At 38.8% G+C, this 15,273-nt stretch overlaps 1 protein-coding gene across 4 annotated transcripts in view; it reads right to left on the reverse strand.

The window, feature by feature from the left end:
• LOC134531042 (ecdysteroid-phosphate phosphatase) overlaps positions 1 to 15,273 on the reverse strand; it is a 97,592-nt gene that overhangs the window by 30,490 nt on the left and 51,829 nt on the right. For all 4 annotated transcript variants that reach the window (XM_063366535.1, XM_063366534.1, XM_063366536.1 and 1 more), the window contains 2 exons: positions 10,675 to 10,807; positions 2,412 to 2,627 (listed from right to left, as the gene is read on the reverse strand). In XM_063366535.1, the coding sequence (XP_063222605.1) occupies positions 2,412 to 2,627; positions 10,675 to 10,807 (349 nt within the window). The remainder of the gene's footprint in view (positions 1 to 2,411; positions 2,628 to 10,674; positions 10,808 to 15,273) is intronic.

The following is a 15,273-nucleotide window of genomic DNA, read 5'->3' on the forward strand; positions in this document are numbered from 1 at the left end:
CAATATACTGGTGTAGGTATTACCTACAGTATGCAAAAAACATATTGTAACTACAAGGAAACAAATTTCAGATTTTTGTGGAGAAATGTTGAGAAATATTGTAGCTGTCCGGTATTAGTCTCTAGTGTATTTGCTTATAATGTATGAATTACAAGCCACTGCATGTACTGAGTCCAGTGTCTCAACTGTAATCTACGAAAAATACCGTCCGAAAAACGGGAAGCCCACAACTCACGTAGTTTCGGTTCCCTGCAAGAATTTCCGAAGATTTCCGAAGTTTATTAACGCCACTTCAGCCGCTAAATCAGAGGTTCAAGCATGTTGTGACTGACATAACCTAACCTAACACTTCGATTTTAATTTCAATTTTTGAGAGAAATCCGAAGTTGCACGAACGTGGTAGGGAACCTAAACTACGTGAGTTGTAGGTTACCGCCGAAAAACATCAAACTTTTGTACCCTTTGTAAAATTTCATCACGGTAAACGACACGCTAGAAAGGAAGGTCTTCAAGTAGTAAATTTTGTGACCATTGTTCAAGTGTATCACTCCATTTATTGGTGCGAAAACACGTTAAAAATAGGTACGTGAAAAGTAATTTCAATACAACTTTGAAACATACTGCAGAGTTTATAAAACCACACATCTTTATTTATGTTGTTTTCAATGCACTCAATATAGCCAACATAATACCTTTGCTGCAACTTGCCCTACGTAAACACGTTTCATATTTTAGCTTTTGTAAAAACTTACGTAATGTTTTTGTATAGAACAGCAGTTGGCGACCATGAAACGACACGGAAAGAAAATGTCTGTTATATCAAGCAGCAACTTTATTCTTCTTCATGTTTACTTACGGCTACACCACTTATTAAATTAAATATCGTAATTATTTTTGTTTATGTTTTCAATTTATGTACACATAGTGAACTTCGAAAATTCGTCAAGCGAAAACATTTTGCGAATATCTGAAACGAATAAATATGCACTAATGACTGGGATTTGTGTACACATGGAAGAATTGTACCGTCGGGATGCATTGCAGTATCAGAAAGAAGAAATAGGCTTGAAATCTTGAAATTGTTTCTGTGAAAAATATGCTTGAAATTACTAGGTAATATGGTGACGTGAAGATAGATAAATTACGCCCGCGGAAAATAAGCTTGGAATTACGGTTAAGGTTATGTGAGAAGTATTATTGGCGAGAGCAAACATTGGTTATCAAAATATCGCAAGTATTTACCGATGTCCGATATTGAAAAATGTGCCGATATTACCGATCTCCGATATCGGATATCGAATATCGGGCCATCACTAATTTAATGCCAATGTAGCGACAATGCATCGATGTTCATGAATATAAAGTAAGTTTCCCAAATCAGTACATGCTTCATAATTTTTTTTATATAATAACGAATTAAAAGTACAATACAGTAGAACCTCGTTAATCCGTGATGCGCTAATTCGGGAATCGGATAATTCGGGACGATTTAAAAGAGAAGAAAAAAAAGTAAAAATTGTCAGCGCTTAAAATTAACGTCACCCGGGCCGGTGGCCGACAAACACTACAAGCCATCACGTGGGCCGCCGCTTTTTGTACCGACCCTTTGTGTCGCCCCCCTTTCAGCTGTCACATTTGTCACTCTTTAAACTTGAGGGGGATGTCCTGACTTCTGCTTCCCGTCTCCCTTTGTTTGTTTCCACCCGCCAACGCACTGCAGGCGCCTGGCGAGTGACGTGTTTGGCTGGCATTCGGCTGTTCGAGGGGGAGGGTGGAGGGGGGAGGGTGCAAGGTCAGCACGATCTTATCTTTCTCTCTTTGGCTGTTGTAAATGACCGTGAACTAATGGCTAGGCAGTGCTGTGTTTTTTTAAGCCGAGACACTAATTCGAAGACGGCCGGCCCTTACCGTGAACGGCCTTAACCCAGCTGCACGCCGGTGTCTGAGAAGCTTGACAAGACCTTCCGGGCTTTTAATCGCTAGTCCGTGAAATTCAGTAATCCGTGATTATCTCGGTCCTGACCATCACGTATTAACGAGGTTCTACTGTACCTCAATAGGATGTGTTCCAAGGAAAACGTAAACAGGCCAAGTAAATTGTAAGCATTTAAGTTTTTAAAGTACTACATTTACATCAATATTTTTCCTCGAATCCCGAATCTTTTCCCTCGAATTTCGAATACTAGAGATTCGGTGGGATTCGAGGATTCGACCGGTCCATCCCTATATTTTATGGTTGACATGATAGTTGTGCAAGTCAAATATGGGCGAATCTGGAATAGCCTGACATTCAGGACAGTCTGTCCCATGTTATATTCAAGTCTAGTATTTAGCAATTGCAAGAGTACCTTCCTTCCTTCTAGTAACAAAGCTAGGTGCACAGAGTTATGTGGCGATCAAGGCCACGCTACCTGCAAGCACGCCTGCGCAGGTCTGCACACAGCGCAGCGACGGGGAACTGAAGGCATGGTGGATCACGATTCCCGCCTCCCGCATGGCCTCGCCGGTGAGCGTCGCCTGCAGGACGCCCACGTTCGTCAGCGGGCAGTCCTTGAAGAACCCTTGAGGCCCGGTGCTCCTCTTCGGCACCGTGCGTGGCATGTTCAGGTCCTTCCGCACGTACTGGGCTGCGAGCACACACACGTGACACACACATCCCCACACCATTCAGAGTGCTGTATCAACAACCACGGATTAAAGACTGCTTATAACATTGCGCAGTGGTCAGATAGGATGTCCAATAAAACTAACAAAAACATTTTTGAAGTTATACTTCTTTAGGCGGATTATGATAAAATGATGAATGCGAATTTTTACGATGATACGTACCATGCAATGAAATTTTCACAGGCTGAAAAAAAAAGCTACATACAAAATAATTATATATGTATGTGTTTTTCAATCTTATACTTTAGTGATTGATATTGTATACTGGTTCATATCATTAAAAACAACTGTGAATATTATTGATAGAAATGGTGTTTATAAAATTTTTCAAGTGTGTTATATAAGTGAGGTTAGGTTACACTTCTTTAAGTGTGTTATGAAAAATTTTGTTTATGAACTGTTTCAAGTCTATTGTAATGTTTCAAGTCTATAGTAACGTTCCCATATGTATATGATGTCATATTGCTTGAAAGCTTCCATTGGCGTTGGCAGAGAGCAGCTGTGGAAGGGTTGGAAGTCTCCTGGCCGTTTTCATGGGAATGTTTGTGAGGTTATGTTTGTGTAGGTATAATTTATTGGCATTATATTTTTTTAAATTATTACATTATTATTTAATAAATAATTAAAATTAATAAATATTAATTATTTTAATTATTAAAAAATTGTTATTTTACTAAATTAATAATTAATTTTATACATGCATTTGTATTAATATTGAATACTGAGTATTTATTTTAACTTGAATGAATATATACTTTACAACTGTGTTTAAAACATCACTCCAGTTTTTTTGAATTTTTATATTTATTAATTATTTAAATGCAAAATTAAAGTACGTTTTTTATTATGCCAAGAAAGTATAACTTCTAATGTATATAAGTACATGAATCCATTTTTTTGGGTAATTTAAAAAAATATTCCCGTGTACATCACAACACTTTTTCACAAAGGTTTTGATGGAAGAAAATACAAAATATAAGTGCATTGAAACATAAACTATTTCAAAAACCTGAATCACGAATATAATATTACAAAGCAAACTGTCCATTGTTTATTTTTATTGTAATTTCGGCAAGTTTCATTTCCTTGTCGTTGATCAACTTCTCTCAATTTCAATAATATTTATTAATTTTTTTCCAGCAATCTCCTGTTTGTATGTCACTTTTCTTGTCGTTAACTTATACTACTTATTTGTACTTTTCATTGGCATTCCTCACAGCAAAGACACAGATATTGCTAAAACAGATTGTCTAGGACACCTCTAGAAGTCATATAATCGTACATGACTCATTGTGCGCTGTAAGTAACAGTTCTTTCAAGTTTTTTCCAAAGACATTCCTGAGTTACAGAAAAACCTATTAAGAGATTTAAACTGCCATCCAAAATTTATCTAAGCCCTTCATACTTAAATCTTACATTAGACTGCCAATTTTATATACAGTAGAACCCCGATTTTGCGAACACGGATTTAACGAAAACAGCGATTTAACGTAAAGGTTTTCAGGAACCATCAAAATCACCAATTTATTAAAATAATAATATAGATTTCCAAAAAATGAAAGTAAATAGTAATGGAATCTTATTAAAAATTACACTTTGTGGTGTCAATAATAGAATGGAGGTACTATATATTAATATGTGCCTTTGCATCATCTGTCCAAATACGAAAAAATTAAAAAAATTGTTCAAATTGCTTAAAAACTGCGGGCGCTGTAACTGAATTGCGTAGGTGCGTGCCATTGTGCGCGCCTGGATAGATAGACTGTCCGCGACACATGAAGTCATGAAGGGTTTCTTTGTCCGCATCCCCCTCCCCCTCTTCTATGCCTGGCTTGACTCACCACGTTATCTTCCAAACACGCCCGCATAGTAACAGTGCTAGCCAATAATCACACGTTTCCAAATATTCCCTTTCCCATCCTCCAGGTTTTTTCAACTTGTGACCACGTCACACCAATACGCCATTATCATTATTCTCTAGAGGTGTAAAAGTAACGAAAAAAAGCGTCCCAGTATGTATTCGTTACTATAACAATTAGTACTCGTTACTATCGTATCAGGTTACATAACTCGTTACTTCTGATACCGCATAACATGCTATGTTATGTTGCAGCAACGAATCGAGTCGTATTGCGTACGTGTACTGTATGACGTCGCGTAAATAATAATAAATAGAATATAAACAATTAACAATATTTTATAATTAACAGTTTTTGTTAACCAAGAAACAAATCTCATTAGAGCGGCTTTTTTATACTATCTCTTTTAAGATAAGAACAAAAAAACGTGAAAATACGTGATAATAAAAATATATTTCTAATTTGTAAACAATACTTTCTTACGTTATTTCTGTTCCAATCTCAAACTTTGTCTACACACACAATACCTTTAATAAACAGTAAAAAACTTTGACGACGAATTTCCAAATTATACTTTACTTAATAAACAAACATCGTTCTTTGTAACGCAGATTCATCGAATATGCGCGCGCATGCGTAAAACATACGAAAAATGCGAGTAACGAGATGCAGCCGTGTGTAACGTTTTGTTACTCGTAACTAGATGGCGCACCTGTTACTCACTACCGAATACATACGGTTTGCTATAGCTTTATTATTCTCAGTAAGAGCTTTGTGCGCGGTGTTTAGTTTTTGGAATACGTTTTTTTATAAGTGCTGCGCAGCTCAGCAAACAAAGAGAGTCAGCCAGCGGCTACGCCGCGCCGTAATAGCAGCTGACCGAGTACAATGACCTTTCTCCGCGTACGGCGCGCTATTGACGGAAATTTTCCATCAATTTGCGGCCAATTTTTTAATTTTTTACTGTGACGCAATGTGTATGTAGCTCGTATTTGTTATAAACGCTGCAGGTTGCGACTGTATTTTAATAAACTTTAACGTAATTCTTACACTTTACATATTTTTAAACTTTTATTTTATGCCTCATTTTTCACGGTTTCTGAAAATCTGTATGTACGACCGAGGTGTACGTACGATCCGGGGGCCGTACGAGCGAGATTAAAAGACGTTGAAGATGTAAAGTTGACGAAGTTTGAGATAGCACGGCAGCACAAGATATCAGCGTCGACCCTGTCTACGATATGGAAACGTAGGGACGCGATTATGAGTGCGGGGGTCATTGAAAATCGGTAAATCGGATTTAACGAAACATCGATTTAGAGTAAACATTTTCGGTAACCATAGCACTTCGTTAAATCGGGGTTCTACTGTACTCTCATCAAAAATTTGCTCAGCCTTTGTTTTCCATTACATTATTTATGATTAATGTTTCAAGAGCCATTCCTAACCGATTACTAATTGATTTTACACTTAGCTTGATAGACATCATTAGCATCTTGTTTTACCCAGATGAACTTTTTTTCCCATATACATGGCTTTTTCATAATTAAAAATAGCCTGTTTACTGACACTTGCATTTCATTCTAATGCTTGCATAAAACATTGCCCAAAGCACTGGTGCTTTGTTGCTACTAACAATATATTGTTTTTATGATTCAAGTCAAAAAGTAATTGACATTCAACATCATCCTGACCAGTTTAACATTTTGGAAACAGAAATTACCATAAAATATGTTGCATTTGGTTACCGGTGGATAAAACATTCAATAAAAAGTGTGAACAAATAAACAACTAGATCTATTATATGTTTCTGTTGGGTATATGCAGTTTAGATAATGCGTTTGTCAATAAGTACTGATTGTCTTTTACTACACATGATAAACATCACACAAACTGCAATGGCCACGACATACATACACTAACCGGATACCGGAAAAAAAACAGGAGTGGGGATACACCACTAGTGTCAAGTTAAGGTTTAAATAATTTACAAACAAACACTTCCCCTTAAATTGTTTGAAACTAAGAACCAAAAAAAAAAAAAACTTTCAATTTATGACATTAAAAAACAATAAACACAAGACATCATTTAAGACCTAACACATTGATGAAGTGGTTATGTATTTCCATGGTTACGGGCTTTGTCAAGATGTCTATCATGTCATCTGTTGATAAATAATGAACATCAATAGTTTTGTCTTGAACATACTCCCTAAAAAAATGATGCCTGATATACATATCTAATGTTTGGATCTTTGGCTGGTTACATTGTTTTTTTAGCTAGATGTATTGCCCATTTGTTATCACAATATACAATGGATGACTTGCGTTCATGTTCGGTTGCAGTTCACCACACAATGTTCTAAACATCTAAACCACAAGACTTCCTGAACAGTGAAGCTGAGTGCCATGTATTCAACTTTGACTGTGCTCAAGACAACCGTTCTTTGCTTCTTAATAGCCCATGAAATCAGTCCATCCATGAACTTGATGCTGCAGCCGGTAACTGAGTGTGTGTTATTATTGTCACTCCCCCAATCTGCATCGCTGTTGCTAAGTAACTCATGGTTCCCTTTTTTATGAAACACTCATTTCAAGTCTCAAGTCTCTTTCAGGTATCTGAAGACCCTCTTGACATCAAGCTAATGGCATTTTTGTGAGTGGTTGTTAAATTGACTTAAGCAGTGACGTCAACCGGGCCTGTGCCCCAGAAGCCTGGTCAGCCTCCGCCACCTTTCCCCTCACCCCCCGTCCCACTTTCCTCACTGGCAGTCTCACTGTCACAAGTACGTAGTCGTGTGTTCAAATAGCGCGCCACGAACTACCTGAACAGGGCGCTGTAGCGGCAGTGCGATGTCCCCCTAATTTCATAATAATTACATTGTAAACCTTTTTATTTTTTCCCTGTTTACTTGTGTCACCAGTGACGGGCAGGAGGTTTTTGATTTTTTTTAATATGTAATTTTAATTGTGCAATATAAAGACGTTGCCGGGCGGACCCGAGCGGACCCGAACATGACCAAAGTCGGCATTTGTTTAAATATAATAAGTTAATAAATGTGAATTTAATAATAATAGAACCGTGGGAGAGCGTGCTATAATTTGAAAGTGTTTTTGTATTTCCTTATGTAAGATTTCCATATGTAAGATTTGCGGCCACGTGCGTGAGCCTTACTCCCATAAACCAATTAAGTGCCTTGGATATTGGAATCGTATCCTCGTGAAGCCGTGTATGGGAGCACGTGTACGCATTAAACACCTTAAGTATAACTATCTTACTTCTTTTATTTTTCACCGACCACGTGGCGACCTATCCACTGTGAGCAGGCATGTGGGACGCCTGGAGAGCCCACTGTTAATTAATATAGCATAAGCGTGCCCGACGCTGAGAGCGGGCCAGGTCTGAGCATATTACGGGAGATAACCGAGGGTCTAGTCTTGCCTCACACGGGTGACGTCACGCCCTGAGATGGATCTCAGCCGGGTCCACGTGCCCTTCCACGTGGTGGCGTCCATTATCTATCAGCACCGCAACGACCCTCACGAAACCCGAACCGCAACAGCAGTTAACAGCACCAGGTATGTCTGGGCGAGAAACTTAGGACAGGTACAGGAGACTCCCAATAGTTTGCTGGTCATAGTGACACACTTTTTTTGTTTTTTTTTGTTTCTCTGCTATTGCTGGTTTTAATCAGTTCACGTGAAAGCCATTGTTTGACTACTGTTTATTTTCCGTGATATAGTGGTTTATCCCAATTTCATCCATTGTCACAAAATGGCACAAAAACGAAAAACTCAACTGGATTCTTCTCAAACACTTGCAAATTATCAGCAGATGTTCACATATGAATTCACATTTGGTCTAGAGTGAGTAAACACAGCACCCATCTTGCAGAAATTATTTTCATGTGTAATTTATTATGCAATATGAAGTAAACCCACTCAGTGGAGATGCCTGTGACCTCTGCTAACTCACACATTTTCACTTGTCTGTCAGATAAAACCAAATTATAAAGTTCATTGATGATTTTGTGCATCACAGCTGATTTTGATGCTTGTTCCACCGCACTTAAATTAATTTATCCGAAGTCAAACAGATTCATAAGGACACGACTCACCCCATGTAGGCAAAATCCTTTCAAGAATTTTCTTAACAGTTTTCCCTTCTAGAAAAAAGAGTTCAATCACACCGTATATTCCATTATTCAATGTTACTCGAAATACTTCTGTGTAAACAACTGTTTAAAATGAACTACTGTCAGAATGTCTTGAGACCACATATTATTTATTCACAGGACGTAAAGTTCATGACTATGTATACAGACGATGCAACCACTTTCTATTAGTACAGTACACTCCCTATTTAACGCGGTTGTCGGGGGACATAACTTTTACCCGCGTTGTTGCATAACCGCGATGTTTCGATGTGATTAAGGTCAAAAGGCATAAAACACCGCCTGTGTTCTAATAGGTCGGCAAGCACGCACAGTATAGACGGCCCGCCGTTGTGCGGACTTTGCATCCGCAGTTTTCACTAAACGCGGGTGAAAAAATAAAAATAATAAATTTTAAAGATAAATATTAAATGTTGAATTGTTTTTATTTTTCCGCGTGCCGCGCAGTTTGTCGCACGGCCTACGAGCGCGCCACACGCCGCCATACACACGTGCGGCACACAAGCTGCTGCCAGTCTCGTGGTGTCAGCCACAGTATCTGCTTCGTCAGTGTCCGTAACAAAGTAAGTGCAGTGTGTGCGGTTACACACGATTCTGTGGTCGAAGTCTTCTAAAAAGAAAGGCCGTAGTGATAATTCAAACTGAATATGAATCGCAAAGTACCGAGTTTGATTGACAAAATAAAAATTCTATATTTACTTACAGATAGCTTGTCTTTTGCAGAAGTAGGCCGCAGATACAGGAAAAAACTATTCTAGCATTCGTGCAATAAAAAATAAAGAATCGTCTATCGTGTCAAGTGGTTAAACTTTATTATCCATGCTTACAGTAAATTATAAATGGTCACGTGTGGGAAACAAAAATTGTGCCAATTTAATTTTAGCGCAATCAGTGACGCCGTATTAAAAACCGTGTTAAACTATGTCTTTACTTATTTCACCAAACACTGTGTCGAGTTGCTGAGTGTGTGTGGCTCGGATCGGCAAGTGTTATATTCCCCAGCCTCTGGTTAAAGGTCGGGAGACCGCTACACATAAACATTTCCGGGAATTGTTTACTACCTCACGGCAAAAGTGGTACAGTATGGTTCACGTAAGTATTGGACCACTGGGAATTCCTGGGCAAAGATTAAAAATACGCTAGCTGATTTACTTTACCATTTAATGTTAAAACATTATACCAAAGTAAAAAGATGAACGTGTATAATACAATGAATTACCCAATAATATTACGTCTGTAGGTTTAAGTTGTAACAAAACATTTATATACAGATGTCCAGTAAAGTACCAATTAAGATTCTGGAGTGGAATTTGAAACACCGGACTACCTGATTTTGCCTTGTACGCAGGGACGCTGCTCAGTCAAGTGACTCATGCTCTGCCTGTGTGCTGCGTGAACACATTCCCTCCCCCACTCCCCCTCGTGTTTCTGCCCGCTCTAATCTCTACCTCTCTCCATATTCTCGGCTCGCCTCTCCCTATCCAGCGCTTGCCGACAACCAAGCCTATCCAACATCAATCCCCAGCCGAGTCACGCTGGATAATGTCGCTGGACGGTGGGCTTTATCAGGTCCCCTGCTTCATTTGTGAGATAAAGCGACGTTAAGAGCTAGTCTTTCAGAAAATATCACTAGGCTGGATTGGACAATAATTTGAAAACCCTACAAGATAAAGGAATAATGTACGGAGATATCTTGTTTAGAATTTCACTGCGGACATTTTCTACGCCTAGGCTTTTTTCTGCCCGATGCTTAGTTTGTTAGTTACAACGCAAAATTATCCTAATCGGCTATCAACCATTTATTCCATTATTATTCATTTCTGACTGGGGGACATGGTTTGACCCGCGATATACCCGATTCCGCGATCAATCGAGGCGCGATATACCGGGAGTTTACTGTATGTGAACCATATTATTTATGAAACCACACTCGTGAGTACAAATAAAGAAAAGTGACACGACTCAACTATTACCTGCTTCGTCGAAGCAATATGGGATCCAAGTCCCGAACGTGAAGTCGACTCGCTCTCCATGCCGGATGACGAAGATGTGGCGGGGACCACGAACTGGGGCGGGTGCCGCCAGGTCCTCGCCCTTACCTACTGCCTGAAAGAACCACAGACGCCTTCTCAGCCATTCCAGCTGTGCCACCTTTAGACCAACAAACCCTCAAATAAATATTTATCTGTATGTGAATACAAGGTTTTTTCCTCTGAGTTAATTGCAGGTAAAGTAGCTTAATGCTCTACATAGTACCCAGTTTTTAAACTCAAATTTGTTTTATTTTCTTAATTTTTCATGCTCTTCCTATTATTCCCAGTAATCAATTCACCACTATGGAGGGAAGCCTAAATACAGCCTATTCCACATCAAAAACTCTCACAATACTGAATGTTCAAACACCCAGTCTAAGAGAGAATTGAGAGGGAACCATGCAGAAATTTATGTCAAAAAAAGCTGTAGCATTTATCCACTGATAAGACCCCCTGATTTTATATTCTGTTACTTTCCTGGAACCATTTTTCTGTGATCTCATGAAATGCTCATAGTTATATGTGAAGTATAAATGTATGTAAGTGATAGAGGAATAAAAATGTCTAAGAATCTGTGCAAGTATGCAAGTGCACAAGTATACAAGTGAGCAGGTGTGCAAATATACAAGTGCATAAGTATTCAAGTAAGCAAATGGGCCATAATGCAAACATGTTATCAAGCACCTCACTCCTCAGCCCAATTCCCCTATCTGCTGTGCTGCCAATTAGTATTTTTAGCACTATTCTAAATTTAAATTTTTGAAATATTTTGTCACCAGTCATTTTATTTTCTTGCTGCAAGAACTTAAACTTGTTCCTCCTCATGTACACTACAGTTTAATCTTTTTCAGACCTGTCTCCCCAATTTTTCCCAGACCTAGATCTGTTTTTGCCGAGTATTTAATGACCCAGCATTGGCTATCATTTTATTCCTGCCTTGGCGCATGAACGTCGCCTGTAATTCGCCTGCTATGTCCTGCAAGCTCTCAGGGCAGGTGGTTTCTAAGACCTCCCCTGACGGGAGCACTTCTGGACATGATCTCGAATAATTTTCCACAACGTACAGTCACGCCTCCGGGCTCAGTAGAGCCCCTTTCCTACTGTCATCAGCAGTTCCCACACACCCCATCTCTCCAAGTTTTCCTGGGAACTCTGACCAGAGCTTTGACTGGCCACTGACCCCAGCCAGGGTCGGCCTGTCCCCAAGGTCACAACTCCAGTCCCAAAAAGTACTGCTCATGCACCCTAGCGGTAGTTTTGCGAATCACTTCCCCTGGGTGTTTGAACGCCCGCTAAATGCCTGCCCTCTGGCGTCTCCCGCAGTAACCAGTACCCCTTAGTTCCTTCCCAGGCCACCAGAGCGCTGGCCTAGCCCGCTCCATAAGCCCCATGCTGCTAGCAGTCGCCTCGTGTGAGTCGACCTCTACTTGGTTCAGACACACCTCAGTAGGTCACGCTGACATCGGGCAGTACCACCAACTTTGAGATATCAAAGTCAGTATTTCTCGACAAGCCCCTCGGTAATCTTCGGAACCTTTCGGTCCGGAAGCCGAAGCCTCCCTTTCTTTTCTTATCTTCGCCTTTTAATTACATGTCGTTGCCGCCCCAAATTTACTGCCACCGCAATTCTGGACTGACCGCTTCGTATCTACGTTAACAGGACGCTTTTCCGTTTTTCTTTTAAGATGTAATCAGTTAGACAAGGGATATGATTCCCACAACTGTAGTGATAAGCCTTTAGTCAGTCCATGTAGCTCTACCTCGTAGGAGTAGTCATGTTTTATTCATCATCAGTTATTAATTAATTTTTTTAAATCATGGAAACATCCACGACAACCGCGAGTCCGCGAATGCCGCGACTCCGGGCTGATCCTGGAAGCCATCTCCCTGTTTGGTGAGTTTCGGAAACTTTTACTCCCTGACCATCATCGTGATTAGAAGGAATTTGGAGCCTATTTTGCCAACTGTCTGTGAATCAGTCCTGAACATATGTGTTTCGGATCTGTTCCCAGACAGGGTCCAAGTACCGGACAGTTTACAAGAACCAGACAGATTACAAGAACCAGACCCATTCCAAGGACCAGATCAGTTTCCAAGGGCCGGATGACTAAGGCCTTCTGATGTCCAGTCAGCTGTTCCACTTCGTCCAGCAATCGTCAAACCGCCAGCCCTTAAGTTTTTTTTTTTAACCTTTACGGACTAACATTGAACCACGACGTTGATCCAACGTTTCTGGGACTGCGACTCCTTAAGAAGATGATTGTTACGAATTTTATTTAAATTTTGTTAATGAACCATATAATTGTCTAATATGGGCCGGCCCATTCTTTTAAAAATGTGATTATAAATCCATGTTATATATATATTTTTGTTAATCAACTTATAAAATATCCAATGTGAAAATAATCAAAAGTAAAATAAAAACAGAGGTACTAATATCTAGACGAAATCATTATTTTGCCTTCTGAAACCAAAAGATCCACTTGTTCCCCCCAGTCATCAGGAGAGTGAATTGTAACAAAGTTGTAACATAACTTGGGTTTACTCTGTTATGACTGAGGAGTGTAAGAATATCACCAGCATGCAGTACAGCCTATACATCAGGTGCTGCCAAAATAAACATTTTAAAAATTATTAGTTTCTGCTTGTATATTAAAAATAATACAATGTTGTTACCACTTACTTTTCTTAAGATTAAGTCATGACCAAGGTTGCTACATGATGTTTTAGGTGGTAGAACATACTGCCTGAAAACTGTGACGAAACAAAAAATAAAATTTGCATTATAAAAAAAAAGTTTGTTCACAAAGTAACCTGTGTTGTTACAATATCTACAATTTTACTTTTACTTGAAAGTTCTATAATAAAAACTAATTTAAATGTGTGCATTTGAGTTTATCATGTATTGTAAATCCCTATCCAGCAATTTAGCTGGCACGGGTGTGAACAAAGCCCTTAACTTTGATATTCAAAGCTACACACACTCCTAGTGTTTATGTAATTTATGTTATGTAGTTAATCTGTTTTTACTATTTCACTGATTATGTTGAGAAAAATAAAAATACCAGTTTCTAGTGACATGCTAAATGGTAAAGAAAAATGCTTGTTACATTGTATGTTTTTGCCCGGCTAAGCAGAAAGAGAAACGTAACAAAACAAAACAAACAATGTTCCTGAGGTTCTGCGTTATTTGGAAATAAAATAGTTTATTAAATTATCTTTGTTTATTTCTTTAAAAAAAATGTTTTTTCTCATTGTTACATGGCCTAATTTTACAAATGAATTTTGTTAGAAAAACTTCGTTACTTGCACAGTTTTTGTCTTTTCTTATACAAATTTTAACTATGTCTTTGAATTTTGATAGGATGAGGTCCAAATACATACCACAGCACCATACATCTTGCCGTTGATGGTCGAGGAGTCTTGTCACTCGCCAAAGAAAAAAAAAACTTAGTAATGTCCCTTGGTTAATTACATAACTCAAGGTACCGTCGATCGCGGACCGAAATCACACGAAGTTGGGCCGATGCCGATGCCTAGGGCCTAAATTTCTAGTTAATTTGTCCGAAAAAAAAATGAACTTAGGTTGAAAAATTACGGCCTGGCCCCAGCCCCTAGGCGTTAAATTATCTCTTAGTAATTCTCCATTTGTCTTGCGAATTGCCGACGACGCGACCGAGTTCGGCGACGATCGAGCAACAAGTGACCTGGTCGACGAGATTACCTTCCCTTGTAAAAGTGAAAACAAGGGAGGCAACCCCGTGGGCCAACTGACCAATCAGCGCACATAATTCCAAAACATGACCATATAAGGAAATTCGTACGGGCACATCACTTGACGCCAGGGCTCGCCCTGATTGGCTGGCTAGTGGTAGCCTCCAGAGACCCTTCCAGACAGTCGCTACAGCTGTGCGTACAACGTGACGCGTAAATCCCCAACACGCATTTACAAAGTGAAAAATAGCTTTCTGGCGCCAGAGTGTCGCGCCTGTTCGCTCTTCCTTCTGTACCTTCCAGACTATTCTCAAAATATTACACTAGCAATATCCAATAGAATATAAAATTACCCAAAAAATTCAAATACAATGTTAAAAATTTAGTAAACAAAGTTGAAATTCATACCATATTAGAAACTTTTGTTTAAAAATGATGTCCTGTAAAATTATAATCTATACTGCTTTAACCAAAACAATTACTGAAATTAATTATCAAATATCAAAATTAATTATTACAAACTGGAATTAACCCTCAAATTAATAATTAAGTATCCCAAGGAAATAAGTATTTTAAGGCTTTCCATGAAATTTAACCAAAGTAATTAATAACAATTCTTAACTTTGAACTATCCTTATCTACATATTAAATAATTACTATCTTTCATATCAAAATTATTCTTAATCAATATTCTTATGACCCAAAAAAATATATATGTATATAACAAATCCTCATTGTGCAATGCTACATAACCCCCCCTACTTTTTGATTGAATTTATACAAAATTAAATCAAAAAGTACACAAGTGTCAATTGAATACAAAAG

The sequence above is a fragment of the Bacillus rossius genome, chromosome 3, assembly GCF_032445375.1.
Source record: "Bacillus rossius redtenbacheri isolate Brsri chromosome 3, Brsri_v3, whole genome shotgun sequence".
Lineage (NCBI taxonomy): Eukaryota > Metazoa > Arthropoda > Insecta > Phasmatodea > Bacillidae > Bacillus > Bacillus rossius.